Source organism: Pavona decussata, unplaced genomic scaffold (assembly GCF_977016875.1).
Source record: "Pavona decussata unplaced genomic scaffold, jaPavDecu1.1 SCAFFOLD_134, whole genome shotgun sequence".
NCBI classification, from domain to species: domain Eukaryota; kingdom Metazoa; phylum Cnidaria; class Anthozoa; order Scleractinia; family Agariciidae; genus Pavona; species Pavona decussata.
In genome coordinates, this window is record NW_028145547.1 from 4,406,692 (window position 1) to 4,431,154 (window position 24,463).

Here is a 24,463-nt window from a genome sequence, read left to right on the forward strand (position 1 = left end):
GAAATATGATACCCATGTTAAATCTATTTTGCTTTAATATACTGACAAAGCTACTTTTGTTTTTTTTCCTCGTGAACCTGTATTTCGAATCTGTTTTTCTCTAACCATGCATAAAAATTAAGTTCACTGTTAAATGTTCCTTGTCGCCGTTGTGTCTGTATTGGGGCTAGAATTCTCTTTAGTTCAGTTGCATGCCTTAATTGAAATTTTCATAATCGCAGCTGGTTGGCTATAATTTACGAGCTTTAAATAGAATGCAGATGATTTTAAAATCAAGCTGCGAGATCTGCAGTTCTTCCTTGCTTTATCACTTAGGTCAAGATCAAAATGGACTTTAGCCGAGCTGTGATGAAAGGGAGACGCTGTGCCCGGTAGCACAGAACGACGTCAAAGGATAGAAATTAAATTGATAAAAATCTTCCAAAATTGTCACATTTTACAGACTTTGATATTGCAAATCAACAAGAAAAGATAGGAAAGAAAAATGCGAATATTAGTAGGATTCGTAAATTTTTAAATTTTTACATAGCATTCAAGGAACGGCTGTGTGCGAATTCAGTTACAATCCGCGAGATCAAGAAACGAAACAGCCATGAGCAAAGCTGTTGTTTTTTTACCCAGTCACGTCTTCGAATCCATACAAGATGCAGGTTCCAGATCCTAACGAATACAAGGTAGTCCTTTCTTTGAATTCTGGTGAGATGAAAAATTTCAAAAATAAGCTACTGATTATTATCTATCTAATGCAAGCATTTACGTCGGAAAAGAAAAAAAAATTCTGCTGAGTCGAGGTCTTCAGTTTATAATCGGCTTTCGATTAGTTTTTTTTTTCAATAATTGAACACACTTAAAAAAAGATGTGGTTTGAAAAAAGGTCAAGATCAGCAAAAAGTAATCCTCAGCGTTAACAGAAAATTTTCTTATTAGCATAAAAAAGAAAAACATTTTACCGATAAACATTAAACTTAAGTAAAGGTTCATAGGGACACCCAGGAAGCATTACCCGCCTTAGAAACTCAGATTGAATTGTGAAGAAAAATCAATGTCCTCTTTTTGCGAAATGTCACCTAAACCTTTCGTGATACTTGAAAACTAATCCCTTGTTCTCTCGGTAGCGTGAAAGTGTCGTTCAAGTGCGAAAAAAGCCAGCTGGCATTTTCGTAAAGCCAACATCGTCTCGTAAATTCGCGCAATGGTATTCCGTTTCCTAAAATTTTTTACAATTTAAATTTTCAACTAAAGTATCCCAACAGGTAAGGCGGTGTAAGCTTACACAAATTTGCCAGAAACGATCTAGGAAAACATTTGAAGTGCTTGGCTTAAATTTCCTCGTTGGGTGTCCTCGTTGTACGGTATACAAAGCTGTGAAGTCAACGAGGACATTAAAGCAAAATGATTCAAATGTTGTGTCCTGTGTTCCCACATCATTTTATGGTCTTATAAAAGGCAAATAGAAATGAAGCCAAGTAGAAATTCTAAGTAAACATTTAGTTCCTAGATTTGGTGTGCGAACTTGTTACAACCCTCTGGGTTTTCGTGCACAAGCCTCCGCATTTGTTTCTTGTTTATTTTTATATTATTGAAAATGTTTTTGAAAGCGTGGAAAGAAAATCAACATGAAAGCAAATCGAAGTGGATAAAGGCAAGGTCAAAGCGTTTGTTCTTTGTTAAATGTAATTAGGATACAATGAGTTCGAACTCAGCAAAACTTTTCGTAAATAACAGGCAGGGTAAGAAAAAATAATAATTAAAAAAACTATAATTATTGTTAAAAACTGGATCATTGTATAATTCAACTCCAGTGTTTGATTGACTTAGCGGCCATGGTATATGAGCTATTACATAATATGCATGTCCGAGAAATAGAGACCATTAAATTGTCTTCTAGTTGTTCTTGCAAAGCGAAATCAGCAAAATCTACCAATATTTTTTTATTGTTTTTAATAAAACAATTATTCCACTTGCGCTTGTTGGATATGAGATGATTATAGCCAACTCGGCGCCTCGTTGGCTATCTATCATCTCATATCCAACAAGCGCTCGTGGAATAATTGTTAAATAATATCATTTCAATATCGTGTTATGATGCCTTACTTTTCGTGACTGAGTGGCGTCTGTAAATTCTGTAAAGATTGTTCTCTTGCGGGTTTCCTTTCGCTTCCTTTTCGACGACAAAACTTCGAATGCTCTTTCTAGTTGACAGTGATTTCCCGGCGACTGGTTTACTTTCTAAATGTTTGTGACGTCAAGAATGATTGGCTCGTACAATTTGGCTGTTTTCTAAAAGAGGAAAACTTTTCAAAAGTCGCCGGATTTGCTGAGTTGAGTATCTAACACTGATCGACTGACAAGGTCGAGATGTTCCGGTTATAATGACCTGATAAAATACTCTCTCAAATTTCCTGGATTAATTTGGGTATCTCACATTAATTATACAGAATTATTTGTCATTTCTAGGAGTTCACTTCTTGGCAGTTGTTGTGTTTGGTAGAGGATATTTAGGCTAGGGGAAACTTCGCGTTGTCTATTATAAGCAGAAAGTTTCTTATTAGTGTACAATCCTGGACAGCAGTAACCACCTTAAAATACTCTGAAACCGTGAGCCAACGAAAAAGAAAAGGGTATATGACAACAGCGCGAATTATATTAACAACCACGAAAATACAGACCTCGAAAGATGCCACTGACTTGTTTGTAGACAGAACTAAGAATATCACGCAAAAAACTGAGCAGTTGAAATAGTTTGTACCAACGATCGTGCTTTGATTGTCGCTGGAGTTGTTAACACTGCAAACTGTTCCCTATTTATTCAAAGCTCATGGTTGTTGGATGAAAAATTTTACTACTTTATTTTTTTAATTTACAATAAATCAAGTGATTCTTTGCTATAGCTAATGCAGAACGATACGTTTGCCAAGAAACCAGAGATAAAATTCATTTTCCTTGAATTGCATCGGCTCTGATCGCAACATTTTAATGAGAATTTTATTGTTTAAATTAAGAAAATACATTCTACAAATCGCCAAAGATAAGTTGCAAATGCAAGTTACAATCAGATTGGGGAAAGGAAATTAAAAAAAAAAAAAAAAAAAAAAAACAACTACAATACGAAGTAATTACGGATAATATCTAGAGTGCTACTGCACAGAACGACATAAAATATACGAACATGATTGAATATGAAATTGAAACAGATAAGGAATTAGTTTCCGGGTGTGTTGAAAAGCTACTTTAATTCTTACGTTATTAGCAACGACAACGCACATTGGGGAAGATCCATTCAATTACATTCAACAGCATGGCTACTTTTTAGCTCAATTGTTCGAGTAGCAATTTGAGCAGTGGCGAAATTTAATTTAAAGGTGCACTGTTACACGGCATATCAAAGTTATCGCACGAGAAACAACGTTTGTTGGAAACGAGTAGGAACTGGAACTAGTCAAATTCGCACGTGATCATTTTGTGTCAGATTTCTCGGATAGATTCTTGTTTTTGAGTGAGACTCTCGAAGGAACTCTGGAACATTACTTCTAAATGTAGCGGAATTCTTTCTCAAGGAATGTTATCATGTAATCTTCGAGTTTATCAAGTATTAAAGAGTTTGGTCAAATACAACAACGTTTGCTCAAACCCAAAAGCTGAGTTACTAAGGCTCAATTCCACTATACAAAATAGTTATCCTTTAACTGTAACGACAAAGTAGTAAACGATTCGGCGGTTTTAAATTGAATAATGGAAGGCAGTGGAACAATTTTTGAAAGACTATCCCAAATCAAACAGCTTACTAGAAGAGTACTCAAAGACAAACATTATACCTTTATGCCGAAGTATACAGGTCAAGGTAACGCGTGGCAAGCAACATAAATAGTGTACAAGCAGGACTTACGGCGAAGTGAATGCCTCTGTATATAAAAGAGCGTTTGTCTGATCACCGCCTGGTTCTTCCCCAAAAACTACATTGGCACTCCATTTGGTTAAAGAACGTTGTACAAGTCTTAGGGACCCGGGGTTAGATTCTCGAAGCCCTGCTGAGTAAGATTTGTCCTGAACAATGTTTTTTAGCAATAGTCTACTGCTGAAATAACGATAGACCACCGTTAATGACGGTACCTACTTTTGCTACTGCGCATATGTTCTGCGCATCTCGAGATACTCGGGTTTCCTATGGGTGTGCCTACTAATACAGGGATATTTTTGCGCCGTTTAAAACTATGCGGAAAAAGCAGAACTTAGCAAGTGCTCTTGGTATCCAAAACGAGAATTGGGGGTAGCCATGCATTTTTCAGAGATAATAAAGCTTCAATTTTGAAAAAAGCGCCATAAAATGTTTCTTTTTTTAGAATAATTGTTGCTTAATTATCTCTGAAAAATGCTTGGTTACCCCCAATTTCCTTTTTGGGTGTCCCCAAGTTCTCGTTACTTTCAACAGCGGGAATTTACGTACAAACAATGATAATAATACCTAGAATCAACTCTATTTTAAGAAGGTAGCGTATAACAGTGAAAAAGGGATAAACCAACATCAAGAACGAGTAGAAATTTATCATACAATATGAAACTGAAGGAAAAAAGATTATAACAGTACTATATATACAAGAGAATTATGATACTATTAAATGTTCTAAGGACACGATTACATGGTGAATTTAGGCCCGGCTGGGGGGTTGAGATTTCTTTGCGATTTTATGATGAAATACAGCCCGAGCGCAATTGAAATTACGTTGGGTAAAATAGCATCAAGACAAAGCGTTTTCAGTGGGATCACGTTGATTTCGCACGCCAAAGTTCACCTTTTAGCCCGGGCTGAAATATGATTGCATTAACATGAGATTTTTCAGCCCGTTTGACCGTGATAAAAGCCCCAGCCCGGTTTGACCTAACCAGGCTGGAATTTTCACCCCGGGCCGAGCATTGACCCGGACTGGAACTTTCTCCATGTAATTACAACTTACTTCTAAGAGGATTTCTTAACAAACCCGGGTTGAAATCTCAGTCCCCCTAAGGGGGCTGAAATTTGCCATGTAATCGGGCCCTATGTCGTTATATAAAGCAATGCAATATTCCAACATTCCTTTAAAGGCTTCCTACTTTAGTTTCTTAAGGTGGTTTGGCAACGCCACTTGAACACGAAAGTGCCCAGTAACAGTCCTGATATAAGAAAATGGCGGCGTTGCTCAAGTCAAGGCCCTTATACATGTAGTTATCTGGATCAACAAGTAAAATATAAATATGTATACCATCACAAGAAAAAGCCATAGCAATCTTGCTTCATTTAAACAGTTTTTGCCTAAGTGCTGTATATAAAACATAAACGGCAATAAAATTAGCCTTGCAAGTAAACATTATGCTATGTTACCATGAATGAATATGGAAAGCAATAACGAAGAATGTTAGAAATTTCGTAACTCCTTGCTATGTTTCCCTATTCGTTACCCAAAGTATTACTTTTATTTACAGTCTGTGGGTAGAGTAAATACATAAAATCTGTAAATAATATACAGCTAGCTTTTTAACAATGTAAACTTTATGAAATAATAAATTAAAACAATTTAAGTTGAAGCATCGGCGGCATTCTTATTTTGAATGAGGTTTGCAAGTAATAAATAGAACATAGTATATCCCCCAATTTAAATCTTTACTAAATGTATAATAAATAATAAATAACAATATACACAACTCAGGCTGTCAGCAGTTTTGCGCCCTAGCTGTTCCCTATGACACAAATTTCCGCTTGCCTGCAATTTGTCAAAATGTGTCACCTGACACAGTATGGCGCAACTGGCAGATAACCGATTATACCATAATAGTCCACGTTTACTTCGTTCTAGTTCTCAGAATGTTTTAGCTGTGCCTAAATCTAGGTTAAAGACGTATGGTGATCGAGCTTTTTCTCTAGTCTTTCCAAGGCCGTGGAATCAATTGCCTCTTGAACCCAGAAGTGTTACCTCTGTTTACCAGTTCAAGACGCAGTTGAAGACATACTTATTTAAATTGGCTTATGATGTCTAGTTATTTGTAGTTTAGTTAACACCATTATAATATTGAAGCTGGGTTTGTCACCAGGTGGGTACATTAAAAAATTATTTGGAAAAACAAATTAAGTTACACTGGTGGATTAAAAGCGTTCTGAAATTATTTACAATAAAAATGTTCCCAACGTTTCGGTCGCAATCACGGACCTTCTTCAGGGGAAGTGAAAGAAAAATTATGCAGAAGCACAGTCATAAACAAGACGCTGATTAAAATTCAGGATATGTGTCATTTTTTCTTGTTAGTGAGAGTCAAGTGTGGGATGAGGCCACAATTCTCAGGACCAGCAATAATTGGCACCAAAGAAAGATTCTCGAGGCCTGGGAGATTAATTGCCCCAAAGATCCACTCAATCGAGCCGACGGGGCGTTACTCCCCAAGGACTATTTACACTTGGCTCTCGCTAACAAGAAAAAATGACACATATCCTGAATTTTAATCAGCGTCTTGTTTATAACTGTGCTTCTGCATAATTTTTCTTTCACTTCCCCTGAAGAAGGTCCGTAATTGCATCCGAAACGCCGGGAACATTTTTATTGTAAATAATTTCAGAACGCTTTTAATCCACCAGTGTAACTTTATTTGTATTTCCAAATAATTTTTACTAATACCATTATAACAGCTATTAGTTTGTATTTTATAGTTTAACCATTGTTGTACAGCGCTTTGAGCTATTAGTGGACACAGCGCTCTATAGGTGATTTTATTATTATTATTTATTATTATATTCCCCAAGCGATGTCCCTCAGTTTTGAAAAGTCTGAGTCACCAAGGGCACAGAGGAGTCATATTTGGCACGGTTCAATTCACCGAAAATTTGCACCACAAATTATTTTTGTTTATTCCAAAAATATGACGGTGGCCAAACAAAGCGTCTCGAGATCTTATTACGGGTCGGTTACATTCTCACTTTCAGTTGGCAATCAAGCATCAGGGCGTAAACAACTGACAAACAACATGTATCTTTTTATACGGCCCTTAACGATAAAACGTGCTCAGTTTTCAGAATAAACCCTATTAAACAAAATAATTAGAAGTTGACATCTTTTAATGCTGTGGTGATATGAAATTTTGAGGTTTTGCATCTCACGCCCACAAAGGTGTGCAATGAAGGAGGGGCTTGCCCTTTTATGGCGGAACTTCTTGTTTAATTTGTTATCCACGAGAAGAAGGCCGACAACGGTTGCCTTGGTCAAAATTCGGGCGAGTTTTTGGGGCTTCATATTTTTCAATCAAAAAGATCGTTTTGCGCTGCAACTGTCGGTGAATTTAAGCTAATTTAACCGGAATTACTATCAAATACAACTCTACTGCGCTATGTAGAAGCTTTACGACGGAAAGGCATTTGACAAGGATATTTCAAACATTCTTGTCGATAAGGCGATGCTGGGAAACACTAAATAAAGAGAACATCCTATAACCCCAGATTTCGGCGAAAATATTTGAACCATATAAATAAATATCATAACCTTTATAAATAGGTGTCCTTGGACATCATTTGTTCCACAAAGCTCACAGCTTTCTAAGAGCTTCTACCTTGGAAAGCTGTTCAGTTCAGACAATAGATAAAGTCTGTGAACACATACCCACGCATATTTTTGCACCACATAAAGGTCACTGTCTATTATACCACTGCAAAGTGGTAGAGACATACGTTCATCTAACTAAATAAATTGTAAGAATAAATACTCTTTTAAATAGAAATAGGCTCTTTTACAGTTGTGTGCTTAGTGACCTGGTCTTGTATTGGAAGCGAGGCTGAGGGTGACCCTGTTTTGATACAGACCTCACTGCTTTTGATGTGTAAATGCAAACTAGTTAGCATAAGAACAGCATGATCTACATATGAAAAGCAGTGAGGTTTGTATCAAGACAAGGTCACCCCCAGCCTCGCTTACAATCCAAGGCCAGGTCACTTAGTAAAGAACTGTAAAATGGCCTATTAATTACTTAATGAATAAATGGGAGGCCATTGCAGTTATTAGGGACCTTAAGCAGCGACGACGACGACGTCAACGAGAACGTCAGAAAACAATAGTTTTAATTAGCAAAACACTGGCTCTGCACGTGCGTTATACACTTTGGTACATTACTTTGTCGTCCTCTGCAAAACAACAACGTGAAATGACCAATTTTAAGGTTTTATGGAGAACGTGAACGCATGATGATTAATTTTCCTTTCTCTTTCTGAACTTTTAAAGGCGCCTCTACGACGCTAGCTCCTCGATAATTCGGCTACATTGCACAAACTGAGAGATTATAAATCATCGCAAATTTATTTAGAAGACGCGAAGGTAATTTTTTAAGTTTCGTCTTCCTCGTCGTCGTCGTCGTCTCTGCTTAAGGTCCCTATTTACTTAAGGTTGCGACCGACCTTCGCGAGTGCCCTTCGAAAAACATTTCTGTGAAAATCTGTGGAAAGAAGTCTGAACGGAGCACACTATCCGTGAACTGAGCTAACGAACTAACTGAGAGCTGATCATTTCGTGACTTTGAAATAATTTACCGGTTGGATATGAAGACATGGAAGTGAAATGCATCAAATATTTCAAGAGTGGATGAAAGAATTATAAAATACATCAAAAGACACCATCGCAAATTTGTACACAACGTTAAGCAGCTGCAAGAAGAATGCCTTAAAAAAGCCTGATTTTTTTTGCCGGGCTTTCTTCATTTATTAATCCGCTTTCAAATATGTGACATTGCATAGTTTTCTATGTTTTAGAAAACCATTCATCTCACTGGACCATCTTGCTTTTTGGAATTGCTCGTAATTTTCGCTACTCTTCTGCCCAGTCGCTGTTTGGGTCGTAATACGAAGACCCTAATTGGAGGAGCCTGTAGCTCGTATAAGCCCCAATGGTTTCTATATGGGCTTCCTCGCCATATGTTTCTCTCTCTTTTGTTATTTATTTATCTTTTAATATATATTTATCTTGAAACGATGTGCAAGAATAATGGCATAAATAAATAAATAAATAAATAAATAAATAAATAAATAAATAAATAAATAAATAAAATAATAAATAACAATAATAAACTGAATAAACTAAACTGAGAACTTTAAACAGGGAGAACATTGGCATCCTGGGAAGTCTCAGTTGGCAAGCGGAAGCTGCAGCTCGCAACTAGAAGTCTCTCTGCCGACAACGGGAGTTTCTCTTTATTAGCGCAACGATCCTCTTTATCACGGACAGAAAAACTCTTCTAAGACTTGATCTATTTGGGAAACTATAATCTCGTACCCAGATCTTTCCACTTTTTAATGACGTCAAAAAGTGTCAGAAATGTGATACATTAAATAACTGCGCATGCAAAACATTTGGCGAAAAAGACTTTGTTCACGAACTGACCAATCAGATTGGAGAACGTGACAGATTTTACCAGAAAACAAACGTATGGGTAGAGATTATGGGAACCTGAACAACCGTAGCGAGAACACCAACGAGAAAATCACTCAAACTTAACTCTGTCGCCATTACACCAACTGATTTGTACAAGCACCATGTGGCTGAACTGTTCATGAGTTGAATTCTTGAGGGGCAGGTTTTAAGTACAGAAAGAGAAAGCTAAATTCACTGTCGATTCTTCACGTTCTCCCCAAAAAGAAAAACATTTCGATTTGGTCACTTTACGTCGTTGTTTTGCAGAAGATGGCAGAGAAATGTACTAAAACGCACGCGTAGAGTCATTACGATTTTCTGACCCTCTCATTGCAGTCGCCTCGTAGTTACTTAAGTTTCCTTTAAACGCGTCAACAAATGAACAACATGAGACTGACGGTAGCCGGCTGTGAAATCCCGGACGCCAATGCTTAATGTCGAGAACATACATGTAATATATTCTATCTGTTTTACGTATCTGAGACACCATGGTCTTGTTGTGTCTGTGAGCTTTGGCAAAGGAGGACATCCTCAACGTCGACTTCATGTCGTATTTCAGCGTAGGAGTTCTGTGTGCTTGGTATGGAGTCATCAGGATCATCGTACAAAGGTGGTGGGCCCTGCCAATTTATAAATGCTATTAGTTACAATACACACAGACAAAATAAATGGTACCTGTTCGCTTCTGTGCAGTTTCTATGTAGAAAGCTTTGTAATGTCTCTTTCGCCAGCAGAAATTCATTGGTTTTGGCAACTTTATGAAACTCGCCCTAAAATGTTCTTCGTTGAATGATCCGTTTTCGCTCTAAAATTTCTCGCTCGTTCCATGCCCCTCAAGCTAGACCGAGTGGAGCTTTGGTCTGAGTCGTGACGTCATTTCAGGGAACGGGAGTTACCCGTCAAGAAAACATCTCAAGTTATTAATATATACTCGTGGTTTGTGTGGCTAATAACACACATCTAAGAGAATAATAAATCGGTTGCCGTTTATGAAAAATATTTATATTTTACCTTGTGATACTTTTGTTCACATTTGCTTTACGTGTACAAAAATCCCAACATATCAGACTGCGCTGGTTTAAAAAAAAGAAATTCACTTTCAAGGCCTTAACATGATATGGAAAACAGAAAAAAATATTCCCAGTCTTATAATGAAGATTCCTTTCCGGGTGCATCCCCTGAATTTCGCCAACAGTATAAAAGGCCACTAATGTATTGACTGTCCTGTGACTGATTCTGCCAGAATGCAAAGTGTGTAATCACATTCGCCAAACGTGAGTTCATTTAAAGGAGTTGGGTTCCTCTGGCATTCTGTTCAAATAGTTCTCGGAAAGTAAAATAAAAAAATACATATATTCCTTACCATTTGTAAGATCTCACCCAGTGGTCTTCGCCGATTCCTTCTGTGCCTTCTAAAGAAAAAAAAAACGGTATACAAACAGGTAAACAGAGTACACAAACGAACAAAACAAAACAAAACAAGTAAACCAAGGAACTTAAAACTAAACCAAAGTAAACTAAAAATTTCCCTTGCCTTTTTCTGATGTAGTTTAAAACAACAAACACCAGCAATATAACAGCCCCCGACACTAACACTCCAATAATAATCCAAGCAACTGAATCTGCACTGGAGTCACTGTTGTGAAGTTTGTTTATTTTTTTGTCTCTCGCATCAGCTGCAAAGGAAGGACAAGTATGGAAACATGAAGTTTGCTAGCCTGCATAGGTAGTCAGACCTGTATCTGGACAAGTGTAAGCTCTGATTGATCGTACTAGTAGATCATCGGAATTTTTAACCCACGGATTAATTTCCGCGCGTTATTATTGGACAGAACATCAGAAGTAATTAACATTTATCTTGCGAAATCGCGCGGACCGTAGGCCGAGCTGGCTAAAATCAGGAGAATGATATTCCGCAAGATTGACCAAGGTAATTATTTTATTATTCAACACATTGATAACAAAGCGCAGTTTTAATTCAGAAAAGATGGAGACAATCTTTATTTTGCCATTTTTCTCCCTGACACACGAAATTACGTATATCGCAGGATATCTGTTCTGTACGAAAGACGAGTATCAAGTGCACCGTGACCATATTTACAAAAAATGTAATTTCTGCAAAAAAAATGTAATTGGTAATTAGATTTTATTGTATTTATTACCTACTATAGCTACCTGCTATAAGAATTTTAATTTTGATTTATTTAATTTATGGATCATCTTTCTCTTTTTTCTCATGAAATGACCTACTGTATATGTTTCAACAAGTAGTGATATTGTAAGGCCTTGACGAATAATTGAGGCCTCACTTTACAAGAGAAAATACAAACCATTTGTTTAAAGTTGCTGCTACAATGTATATGAAATCTCATTTATTGGGTAGTCACATGCAAGTATACACTGAGTACATAAAAGAAAATTGTCATAGTATGAGTGTTCAATGTTGTTTGATTCGCGGTGTAATATTTTATTGCAAACAATAAAACCAAAGGTACCAGTACCAGCGTAATCGTGAGGAGCGAAAGCCATTGTACGGTCTGTTAGTTTTATGTAATAAAAATTAAACTGTAAAATAAATAAATAAATAAATAAATAAATAAATAAATAAATAAATAAATAAATAAAGATATCAGCACCATATAGCACCATATAAATAAATAAATAAATAAATAAATAAATAAATAAATAAATAAATAAATAAATAAAGATATCAGCACCATATAGGGGAGCAGGGATGGCACAGCGGTGAGAGCACTTGCCTTCCACCAATGTGGCCCGGGTTCGATTCCCGGACTATTTTTATTTTTTTTTTATTTATTTTTTTTTTCGATTCCCGGACTTGGCGTCATATGTGGGTTGAGTTTGTTGTTGGTTCTCGTCCTTGGTCCAAGGGTTTTTCTCCGGGTTCTCCGGTTTTCCTCCCTCCACAAAAACCAACATTTCCAAATTCAAATTTAACCTGGAATGCACAGGCACCTTTGAACGAGCTCCGAGAGCTCTTTGGTGCTTCGTGGGTAAATAAATTACATTACAAGAAAAATTACACACAGACCTTGAAAACCTCAAGGCTTACTCTTCGGTCCACAACCTTCTGATGTACACATGCTGATTTCGCTTTCGTAGTCAACGAACCGGTTTAATCCAACTAAGGTAGCCATCCTTGCCGATGCATTACTGATTTGTATACTCCTTGAAGAGTTTGGCAACGAGCCATTTTCTTGTGACGGCACTTGCCAGTAATTGATCTCAAACTTTGTGGGGACACCATTCCAGGTATTTGAAGGTGGCAGCTGTGGACAAATTAAAAAACAAATTTTGTGATGGAAGAAGTGTCAATAACTACTTTAAATTTAGATTACAATTTTAGTGCAAATTGGTTTTGTGTCAGCATGGTATGCATTGATCAGTTCCAGCACCATCAAACTCCTTCTGGGTCAGCTAGAGTGGGGCATTTGCACAGATACAGTAGAGTTCAAGGCGTGGTAAGTTAGCGTCACTGTTCCGATAGAGGCCTAACTAGTATGACCAATCTCGGATGAATGGAGCCCTGCCCAGATCCAGGGAAAAAAATGTGACTGTTTTGTAATAATACGAGCATCTAAGGCCCAAGGTTCCAGGGGAAATGTTTTACTCCTAAGGGTGCCATTTCCTGGGTTTCCAAGCCACTCTGACAGACATTTTCCATACTCAAACCTGGGAATTTTCCTTTATTTTATGTTAAAAATATCTATTTGCTAAAAAAATGACCATTTTCCACAAAGCGGTGGAAACCAGTCTGAAACGGCGCTCAAGAGTAGTCTATCCATTTATGCCAAAGGGCTTGCATTGTCACCTCTTTGCTGCTACTAAATGTCACCACAGTGATCAATCCCCTTTTTTTTCTCACAGTGACTTAAATTAATTAATTAATGCACAGATTGAATAATTTGCCAACTTTAGGTTTCAGGTTTTACAAAGCCTAAAATAGCCAAGAATTACTTTTCAATCAGAATTGAACAACATCTGATTTCATAAAACAGTTACCTTCCAAACTAGTGTCACGTCACGTTTGTCCTCGTCAACATTAGAAACTGTCCAATTTTCAAATTTTGGAGCCTGGGCTGGTGCTGAAAAAAAAATGCAACGTGCAAATTAAGGACATGAAAAAAAATACAAGTAAGTAATTAAGTATACTAAGTATTTAGTACATGTAAGCTTTTCTTAAGCATGTGACATTGATTAGCAAACAATAGGCTCATTTACAGAAATTTACGTGCGTAATAAGAACTAAACTACAAACTAATATTTCGGAAAAAGACAAAATTAAATCAACACAAATTGAATTACAAATAAGTATACAGATATATGATATGGATAATTCTAAAATATATATGCTAAACTACATATACATGTAAGTTAAAGATTAAAGAATTTGAAGCTCTAGAAAGAGGAGACAGCACAACTACATGTTACAAGTTAAAACACTGAATATGTTTACTGATATTGATATTATTTTAATTAAAAAATAATAATAAATAACAAAACTAATTATGAGTTCAGTTTCAACTACAGGTTAAGGATAAACTTAAACAAATATACAGGCATTTTGAAATGGATTTTAAAAAGTTCAATACCCTGTATTAAAACACAAATTAATACAAATGAATTTTGTCTCATTTATTCAGCGATTCGGAGCACTGTGTGGCAAAAATTAATAACCCTTATTCCTTTGACTAACTTCGTAATATTTATTTAATATTATTTAATAGCTTATAACTCTTTTAATGGTTTAATGCTTTTGTAATAATGCTGGATATAAATAATGGAGAAGACCAGAACACAATTTCAAGATACAGAAGATCATGGCTCTTTGGGTCTGTTATGTATCTTGCACTGCCTCTTGCACTACATTTATGCCACAGTGACTCAATAGGGCAGTCACATGAATTGAAATATGTGAGTTATTACAACGAGCAACTTACATGCATTTTTTGCGTTAATTAACTTCATTAAATTTAGTAACTTCTGATAACTGTTCCAGAAAATATCCATAGCCCCACCCCCACCCAAACAGGAGATTTTTTAAGGGACCCCCCTACACTTCTGGCAATTCCAACTCAGCTTTGTGGTAAAGTCACACTCAAACCTAAGTCGCCCATATATAACCAGAGTTTAACCTGGTTTCTGTAGCAACTAGGAAGAATACTACACCCCTCACCCCCTTGGGTGGTTGATGCGAGTCCACTGCAGGGTTACCCTCAGCAGTATGTTGCCAGCACCCACTTATACACCTGGCCCCAGTTGTTCAAAGAGCGGATAGTTTTAACCACTGGATAGATCACTATGAGGCGAATAAATGTGTGGAAGAGTTTTATTTATTTTATTTATTTATTTATTTATTTATTTATTTATTTATTTATTCACCACGACATACAAACATAGAAAGTTACAATGAATAATAGACTAGGATTACAAGTACATAAGTTTAGAGTAAATAAAAAAATAGTAAAAGAAGTAAGAAGTGGCGAGGAGACCTCAAGAAACCCCCGGGCTTATACTGAGAGGTCTCCTCGGAGATATGTTGGGACTTAAAGACCAGTAAAGACATTGTGTTGAGATTTTTTAACATACGGTGGTGGTAAGACTATAAAAACATAACAGAGTCGGACGTTTCATACAATTAACTGAGGAAATCAAGAAGCTTTCTTTTGAAGGTGGATAGACTAGGGGAAGACGTAATTGATAATGGCAAAGCATTCCATATTTTTGGCCCTCTATAGAGTATAGTAAATTGCTTGATATTAGTTCGGCAGGTGTGAGGTCGAAAATGAGCTGAGGTTCTGGTATCATAATTATGAATTTGACCACCAGTCGGAAATAAATTTAGAAAGGGCGAAGGCAGCAAACGTTGGTGATAGGAAAACATAAATTTTGCAATATAAAAGGAATTCACTTTAAAAATATCTAGGATATTCAGTTGTGCAAATAAAGGTGCAGAAGGTGCAAGGTGATTAGAATTTGTCATAGCTCGCACAGCTCGTTTTTGAAGAAGAAAAATGCGATTTAAGTTTGTTACATAAGTAGAAGACCAAACTGTAGTACAATAAGTTAAATAGGGATAAATTAAGGTATAATACAAAGATTTTTTAGTGTTTGATGACAAAAGGAAACGAAATCTGTACATTATACCAACGGACTTAGAGATTTTCTTGCAAATATAACTGATATGCGATTTCCAGGTGAGACCTTCATCAATATAAATACCTAAGAACTTAACTTCTGTTACTTGCTTGAGGGGTATACTGTCAAGTGAAATTTGGGAGCTCATGCGGACAGATTTTTGTTTGGGTTTAAATATAACATAATTGGTTTTCTTTATGTTAACAGAAAGTTTGTTTGATTTCATCCATAAGCTAATCTTAGTCAGTTCACTATTCATTACAGAGGCAACATGATCAGGGTCTGAATTGGAGTAAAAGATACTAGTGTCATCTGCAAAGAGCAGGCATTCTGCCAGTCTGGTTGTTTTGGGAAGATCATTGATATATAATATGAAAAGTAAAGGGCCTAATATGGAACCCTGTGGAACACCGCATCTAATTATCTGTTCGGAGGAACGGGTATCGTTGATCTGGACGAATTGGGTACGGTTGGAGAAATAACTTTTAATCCATTGCAATGCTAGTCCACAGACACCATAATGTTCAAGTTTCTCAAATAAGATTTGGTGGTCTAGCGTGTCAAACGCTTTAGAAAGGTCAAGAAAAACACCTGCCGTGATTTCATTTTGGTCAATGGACGTTGCAATTTTATTAACAAGGTAAGTTAGCGACAGCGCAGTGGAATGGTTTTTACGAAAACCAAACTGGAGTTGGTAAAAGATATCATGGCTATTTGCGAATTCTACTAGTCGATTGTGCATGACCTTTTCGAAGAATTTCGAAAAATTAGGAAGTAGTGAGATTGGTCTGTAATTAGTGAATAAATCCGGTTCATCACCTTTAAATACAGGAATCACTTTGGCAAGTTTTAGCTTGTCTGGGAATATTCCTTTGGAAAAGGATAAATTAATAATATTCTTAAGAGGTTCCGATACTACTTCAAAAGTGTTTTTGATAACATACATAGAAATATCGTCATATCCTGGGGCTTTCCCAGACTTCATGGACATACAGATTCCATTCAGTTCTTCAACAGTCGTCGGCTTCAAAATCAGAGACTCATTGATCTGATCATTCAAAAAAGAGTGGAAAGAAGAGTTCACCGGAGGTATTTTCGCTGCTAAATTAGGTCCTACGTTAGCAAAATAATTACAGAATCCATTTGCTATTTCTACAGGGTTGGTAAGAATGCTACCATCAGATCTAAATGACGAAGGAAAAGGAGGTCTACATTTACGCTTGTTGATAACTTCATTGATTAATTTCCAGGTCTCCTTTAGGTCATTTTTAGCCGAAGCAAACCTTTGGTCATAATAATGGCGTTTGGCAATTCTAATGAGATGGGTTAATTTGTTTCTGTAAGACTTATATTGTAACTCCCTCGTTGGATTAGGTGATCTCAGTAATTGTCTATACAGCTTGTTTTTCTTTCGAACAGAAGCTAATAAAGATTTGGTTATCCATGGGGAATAAGGCCTTTTACAATTCTTAACTTTATGAGGCTTCAATGGGAAACATAAATTATAAAGCCGCGAATATTCGGACAAGAATTTATTGTAAGAATCATTGGGGCCTTTATCATGTAGAAGTTCAGTCCAATCGACTTGAGAGAGGCGAGTTTTGAAAGTTTCCCTATAGCCTTACAATTTGTGTATAAAGTAGGAGCGTCTGTCTAATTTAAGTATGGGGTTGCATGAAAAACTTGTCAAAAGCTTTGGTTGGAGTACATTTTATCCGCTAGATAGTAACTTATCCACTGGATAAAGAAATCCGCTCTTTGAACAACTGAGGCCTGCAAGAGAGACAATGTGAAGTAAAGTTTCCCGTCTATAAAGGAAACAACAGAGCAGTCAGCAGAGACCAACAAACCCGGCAAACCATACCACCGCCCCTTCCATGACCTTCCATCCTCTGATCAAAAGTCTGAACAATGAAAGTCCAGTAACCACTGCACCATGTTGCCTCCACGGTATTATTAATCAGATTCATACTTTCCTTTAGGCATGGAGCCTACTTTTGTTACTGCGCATACCTTCTGCGCATCTCGAGATACTCGGGTTTCCTATGGGTGGTGCCTACTAATACAAGGATATTTTTGTGTGGTTTAAAACTAGGTGGAGAACGCAGAACTTAGCAAGTGCTCAAGTTGGTACCCAAAAAGAAAATTGGCGGGTAACCATGCAGTTTTCACAGATAATACAGCTTTATTAATTTTGAAAATAATGCCAAACATTGCTTTGTATTTTACTGCTTTAATTTTAAAATAAATGTTACTAAATTAACTCTAAAAAAATGCTCCACTATCCCCAATTTTCTTTCTAGATTCCAGTAGCCCATACTAAGATCTGCTTTTCCTGCATAGTCATTAAACTGCGTAAAAATACTTCTGTATTAGGAGGCACCATCCTTAAACGCTTTTAGTCCTCAATGAGACTCCACCCCGTGTAGAATTTCCTGAATCGTTTCTACAAGTACATGTATAGGGAAATGGATATTTTCTAAAATTGCACGTTATCGACACCAAATACTGAAGGCACAAATTGAATCATGTGAATTACTGATTCCCTCACCTTCCTCTTTAGTCATCCCTGTGATGGGACCAGTAAGCGCTCCCCAGCCATTATAACAATCGAACAAACTGCACTGGATGAAGAATGTGTACTTTGTATATGGGTTTAGGTCGTTAATTGTGTGAGAGAGTATCCGCATTTCATCTCCTGGAGTATTCTGCACAGACTGCAAAGAGAACAATAAAAGTGGAAGGTTCCCTGTCAATTAAATAAATCACCACAGATACATGTGAAAAAAAAATCAATGTCAGTGGTAAAAGAAGTTGCAGATGAGAATGAGTGCAAGAATATTATTTTGTTCTAATCAAGACAGTGCCACTGCAACTTGTAATGGTTGAGTCAAAGAAATACCTGGCAAATTTTTTGTTGGTAGACAGATCAGAATGTGATCGAGAGTTATATTTATAAAATTTTATATTAATAGACTGGGTAGTCAAAATAAATTGCCTCTTCAACAATTTAGCTGAACATTTTCTGAGGTGGTAACTTACATGTAATTGTGAAATTGCTAATAAGACAAACATGTCTTTGGCCTCTAAAAAGATAATTCTTCAATGGTATTACATCAATATGCATGGGTAGAATACTAGATGCCAAGTATACCCTTAACAAGGTTTGTGACCAAGATTAACCCCAACTTAATTGCACAGATTGCAACAACTACAGTAAAAACTGCATTAAATTTTTGAAACTAGTGATTTATTATATCACTGCTTATATATGATGACATGCAAAATTCCTAGCTTCTTAACTATAGAGCATCTGAACTATAGCTGTATCATTATAAGTAATTGGATTGGTCATTGGCTGAACAACTCCTGTTTAGAGAACTCGGATTTTTGTTGCCTGTGTCACTGCATGACTGAATAGTCAATGATAAACAACTTCTTCTCTGGTTTTCCATATAATGTTGACAAACATTTTACGTGATATTATTTTACTTGCATTTCTACTTACCCCTGGCCTGCACGGGGCTCAGAAAAATATCATGCATATTAATTAACTTCATTATACAAAAATCATATTATCTGTAAAACCAAAGTCTGAACATGCATTACAGCTGAAATAATTCTATTGAAGGCAATTAAGACCTTAAGGGGGCACCGACAGTACATGTGCACTATTTATTTATTTTTTAGCTAAATTTACTGACCTCATTAGCTTTGCTTTGCTCTGAGGCATACCAGATTCTATAGCAAAGAAGAGGGGTTTGTGTCCCCATATCCCTTGCAGGCTCCCATGATACAGTAAAGTTTCTTTTCCCACTTGCTTGTATTCTAAAGTTCTGTGGTTTTGTACACTTGACTGCAATAAATTCAGTATACAAAGTCATGTAATTTTAATAAAACAATGGTGTATTTGCCTCTGACATTTAAGCTTTAAGCCTCATTATCAGAATACATAAAATATCTCCTCACTCGTTTCCATACTGATACATTTGTTTTGATTACTTAAGTTGGGAGAACTTGTTTGAACATCAAGATATTTTACCTCAGGTGATCAATTCCTCCATTCACACAATCTGCATACTTGATGAAGTAGTGATATATTTGTGCGGAGATATTAGATGCTGGTCACCACTGAGCTACTACTTACCTGTTATTTACATTCTACATTGTATACCTTCTTTCTCAGATTGGGTCAATACCTCTTACTAACTGAGTTCGAGGTTGGTGCAGTAAGTTACGGACCAAGTTTTTTCCCATTGGCTTGGAAAAACCCAAGTGCAAAGCGTGTAGTAGGCCATAAATCAACAGGAAAAAACAAGGATCCATAACTTACAGTACAGTCTGAATAAACAAGGTTATTAGTGAAATATTTATTATATCAGTCTCTGATGAATTGGGCACACGGGAAAGGAACAATTTTCAAATTTAGGCACAGGTATCCCAAGCTGTATGAGCGTTAAATAAAGACCTTTGTTTTGACCTTTGTAATTTGAGTGTCACAATGATCTGAGTGTTACTCAATGGCGTAAATTATAAGGGTTTGTATGGGAATTTACGAACGTGTTTTGGAATCGAAAATAAATGGCATGAATTGAAAAAAAAAATGGCTTACCTTGTCTCCTCGGTATCTTGCCAGCGTTTTTGTGCCGTATTTTGGCCATTTCAGCGCGATTTAGTGGGTTTTAGGTTTGCTGATTTCCTCTCTATATATAATAACACTGGCAAGATACCGAGGAGACAAGGTAAGCCATTTTTTTTTTCAATTCATGCCATTTATTTTCGATTCCAAAACACGTTCGTAAATTCCCATACAAACCCTTATAATTTACGCCATTGCGTAACACTCAGATCATCGTGACACTCAAATTACAAAGGTCAAAACAAAGGTCTTTATTTAACGCTCATACAGCTTGGGATACCTGTGATTTAGGGGGCAATACAGTGAAATACGGCCTGCAAAATTGAACAATCACATCTCGTGTACTAACTGAGAGATAAAATAAAATCACTTTATGTGGGACTTCTGATTGAGTCAACAAATCATTTGGGATGGGTTGGCACAGTAGTGTTATTAAATACAGTTATCATCAAATAAATCCTGCTGTGATGTATTAGAAAGAACATGAACTAAAGCATACACATGCAATTGCCATACGGTGTACCACTACAGCCAGGGGGGAAGGGAGGGGGAGATTTTTGTCGGAGTGTGCAGCTTGGTTCTGCAAATCCAGACCCTATTTCAGACAAAAATATGTAATTTTTCAGTATCCTAAAGTTTTCAGTCGTGGCCTCAAAAATTCATACCCAACTTCAGACCAGGTTTCTAGAATCCAAAACTCATACCCATTTTCAGACTCTGAGGCCAAACTGGTTTAACCCTGTAACTGACCAAAATGACCAAAATGGCTCAAAATACCTATGTACATGTAGCTTATATGGGGTGTACCTACCCCCCTCCCTGACCTGCTGTCAACTACAGTACATTTTTCCTGCTTCCTTTGCAAAGCATGCTTCCTTTTTCTAAATTTTCCTTTTGCACGATTTTTCCCCGTTTTTGACCCCCCCTCCCCTTCACTTCAATGGTGCATCCCTAACGTGCTGCTAATAACAGTGTATGACTCCCAGCGTCTGTGTGGATGAGATTACACGGAGTGGGTGTGGTCAAACCACTTGCACAAGTGTGGGGCTGTTCCAAGGGCACACTCCCGGGGGCACACTATCCTCTCAATCACTATCATACAAAACGAGAATTCATATTTTCTAGCTGCCTTAGCCCATTCCTTCACTCCAAATCAACTGTCCACCCAGCCCTAGCTTCGCGAGGTTTTGTGAGTCACGTATTTCTAGTATTTACTTACTATTTGAAGCAAGACGACAGATTTTTTTCCTGCTGCTAATAAATACTCCAGATGAATTTCTCATCTCCAGGATGAAGTAAAACCAGAAACGAAACAGAGTTTGAGCTCTAATGGTACACTGCAGTTCCCTTTGTTCTAATGACTGGTGTGTTGTGTTAAGTGTACAACCTAACTGGTATTGTCCGTCAGCAAGGCTATTACTGCATGACGAGGATACACAGTAGAAAACTTTGTAGTAAGTAGGCTCAAAAGGTGAATTGGCATCTTGAGGAGGAGGCTGCCAAAATATATTGACAAACTTGAATCCAACAGAATTGCATCTGCATTTTATGTCCACTTTAGTGGCAACTACAAAGAAAAATCAAACCCAATAAATCAGTTCAGTATTGAACATATGCAAGCTTCACGTTATTAATTAATGGTATCCTAGTGTCTGTGGGGGGTGGGGGGGGGATTCTCAAAAGTAAAAGGGAAAGTTATATTATGAAAAGTCTGCGATTAAAATCGATCAGTTTTAAGAAATTATGTATGGAGATATAAGAAAAACAATAAGAAGACGTTGCGCAATGGAATAAATGTGATGGAATATTTTTCCGAGTTTGCCTGTGTCATTCACTGAACAATACATCATTCGCAATCGGGATGTTTGTGAACAGTTACACTACATGTATTTTCCCATTTTAATAAAAGTAAAAACAAAAAACACATACACTCATTAAGCTTCATAATATTATATAAGGTTAATTACATCTGAAATCCTTCCAAGGTTAATACCAAAGAATACATAGCCACTTTTAACTAAAAAACGCGCCAGTTCATTTGCTTCACCTCTGCCGAGCAAAAGGCGACAAACAATTGCTTAAATTCCACTGCCGCCGCCAAATACATTATGCCCCTGTCTTCTTCAGTTGCTTCAAGGTAGGAATTTCTTAAAATCGTATATTTAATCCGCCTTTTTTACCTGACGACCTCTGTCTCCCGTCGATTCTTTCCTTTGTCGTATTCCCCACCATATTTAAAACTGCGCCCTATCATTAACAAGATAGTCCGCTGGTCACTTGTCGGCCGCATTTTGTTCAAACGTTTGTTCTACGGGATTCAATACAAAAGGACGCCAAGGTCGACCTTACAGTATTTGATCCATGAAACCACATTAAACTTTTCATCGATTTCAGAATAAATTTCCCGTTACGTTTCTATATTTCGACACGTACAGCTTAAAACTTTTATCGGCGGCCCCCGTGCGTTTCAGCACAAACTGACTATTTAATTAAAGCAACCGAGCTCATTCATTGTCTTTTATGACTTTTGTTATATCAGTTGCGGCTGTTTTCTTCGCGATTAAACCATCATCGAAAACCGATCACATTGGGAAGCGGAACAATATTTGTAAGTGGTTATGCTTGAATGAAATCGATATAAAAAGTTATTTTCTGCAGCAGCATCACGCGATATCAGTAAACTTTAAAACATTCATACATATAAAGCCGTCAGTATACGAACAGTTTCGATTGTCCTAACACAGGCAAGGAACATAAAAATGTAAAGAGAATTATAACATTTTTGATAACTGCAACCCGTTTCCACTTTCAATACGTGCAGGGGCATCATAAGGAAAAAAATGCAATAAACACGGACGCCGTTTCGCTTGTCACTTTCGTCAATTCATGTAGGTGTTAAAAGTATATACAACAGAACTTACCTGTTTCGTTATTCTGTGCCACGGCGTGATTCACCAGTGAAGAACTAAATAAAAAAGAAAATACTACGAACAACGCCATCTGTTGCCCGAATCCATCCGCTACACTCTCGTAAAAATATATATATACAGTATTTACCGTGCATGTTAAAAACATGGCGGGATTTTTCCCCCAGACTTTCCCGGTCGCGTAGTTTTGTAATTTTCCATGGAAACTTCAGTTAAAGGCGTCATTGATATTTTCAGAAGCAACTGCCGGGAAAGTGTAAATCTTTGAACGATTCTACGCGGAAACTATGATGTACACGTGTTTTATTGTTTGTATTGTTTGCTGAGTAGCGTATATAGCGGGTAATATACCTCGTGTTTATGAAAAGAACTCATGAATATTCAGTCAAAATATTGCGCAAGGAAAAACAAGGATATCAAATTTTTTTCTTCACTAAGATCTTGGAAAATCGTACGTACAAGTGCAAATAGTTAACAGACGCCTTTTTATTTAGAGTCATGGGAGATTAATATTTGTGAGAATCCGCTCAATCGGGACGATATTTGTCGCATAAGTATTTGAATAAGGACGATTAGCTAAAAATTTGTATTTTATTCTTTGTATATGTTGTGGTTCAATTTTTTCCTTGGTTCAATTTTTGTTTTCTTTGTCTAATACTCATTATCATACATTACCATATACTAAAACAAAAGAAATAAAAATTGAACGTATCGAGGTTAAAATTGAACCACAACATGCTATTTTGACTCTTTGTGAAATTCTTATCACTTCCCCCTCATGAGCTGATGAAGGCTGAAGTTTAATTTTTAGCCGTATGTTGGGATTTTAAAATTAAATTTTACATATATTTTTAACCAGAGTAACGTATTATTTGTTCTCATGAATCCACCTGGTTACAGGTCCATTAACAAAAAAAAAAAAAAATCCGTACTGTGCCTACTATTTTGTTTTTACCTGTACCATGACGGTACCAAAGAACAATGCTAGGAGCATAGAATCAAACAGTAAGAAACTTAGACTCAGTTAGGGTTTGCCGTGTCTATAATTCAAGCTTAGGACAAAATTAATGTTGTGTTTTAGACGTTCACAAAGACAGAAACAATAAAATGACTGGGCCAAGTTGGCATGGGGGAAGACGAAACTAAAACCCTTGTTATTTTTATCCCGTGACCGAGATTCCGTAGAGCTTGACTTCCTTGGTTTTTAAGTTTATGAAACTGATAATGAAAAGGTTCAGTCATGACAGTATTTTTAACAATGTTTCGGTTTGCAAACTCAGTCTCCCTCGCTCCTGCTCCCCGCGTTCTGTGACGTGTCACGCAAC

At 36.8% G+C, this 24,463-nt stretch overlaps 1 protein-coding gene across 1 annotated transcript; it reads right to left on the reverse strand.

Annotated features, from left to right (window-relative positions):
• Positions 1-4,459: 4,459 nt before the first annotated feature.
• On the reverse strand, positions 4,460-23,455 carry LOC146467856 (neogenin-like). The gene is made up of 9 exons (XM_085125651.1): positions 23,133-23,455; positions 21,431-21,778; positions 19,277-19,428; positions 18,124-18,289; positions 13,437-13,519; positions 12,487-12,703; positions 10,948-11,089; positions 10,777-10,825; positions 4,460-10,033 (listed from the first exon to the last, which is right to left on the reverse strand). The coding sequence occupies exons 1-9, from the start codon at positions 23,284-23,286 to the stop codon at positions 9,884-9,886; spliced, it is 1,461 nt and encodes a 486-aa protein (XP_084981777.1). The 5' UTR covers positions 23,287-23,455; the 3' UTR covers positions 4,460-9,883.
• Between the last annotated feature and the right edge of the window lie 1,008 nt (positions 23,456-24,463).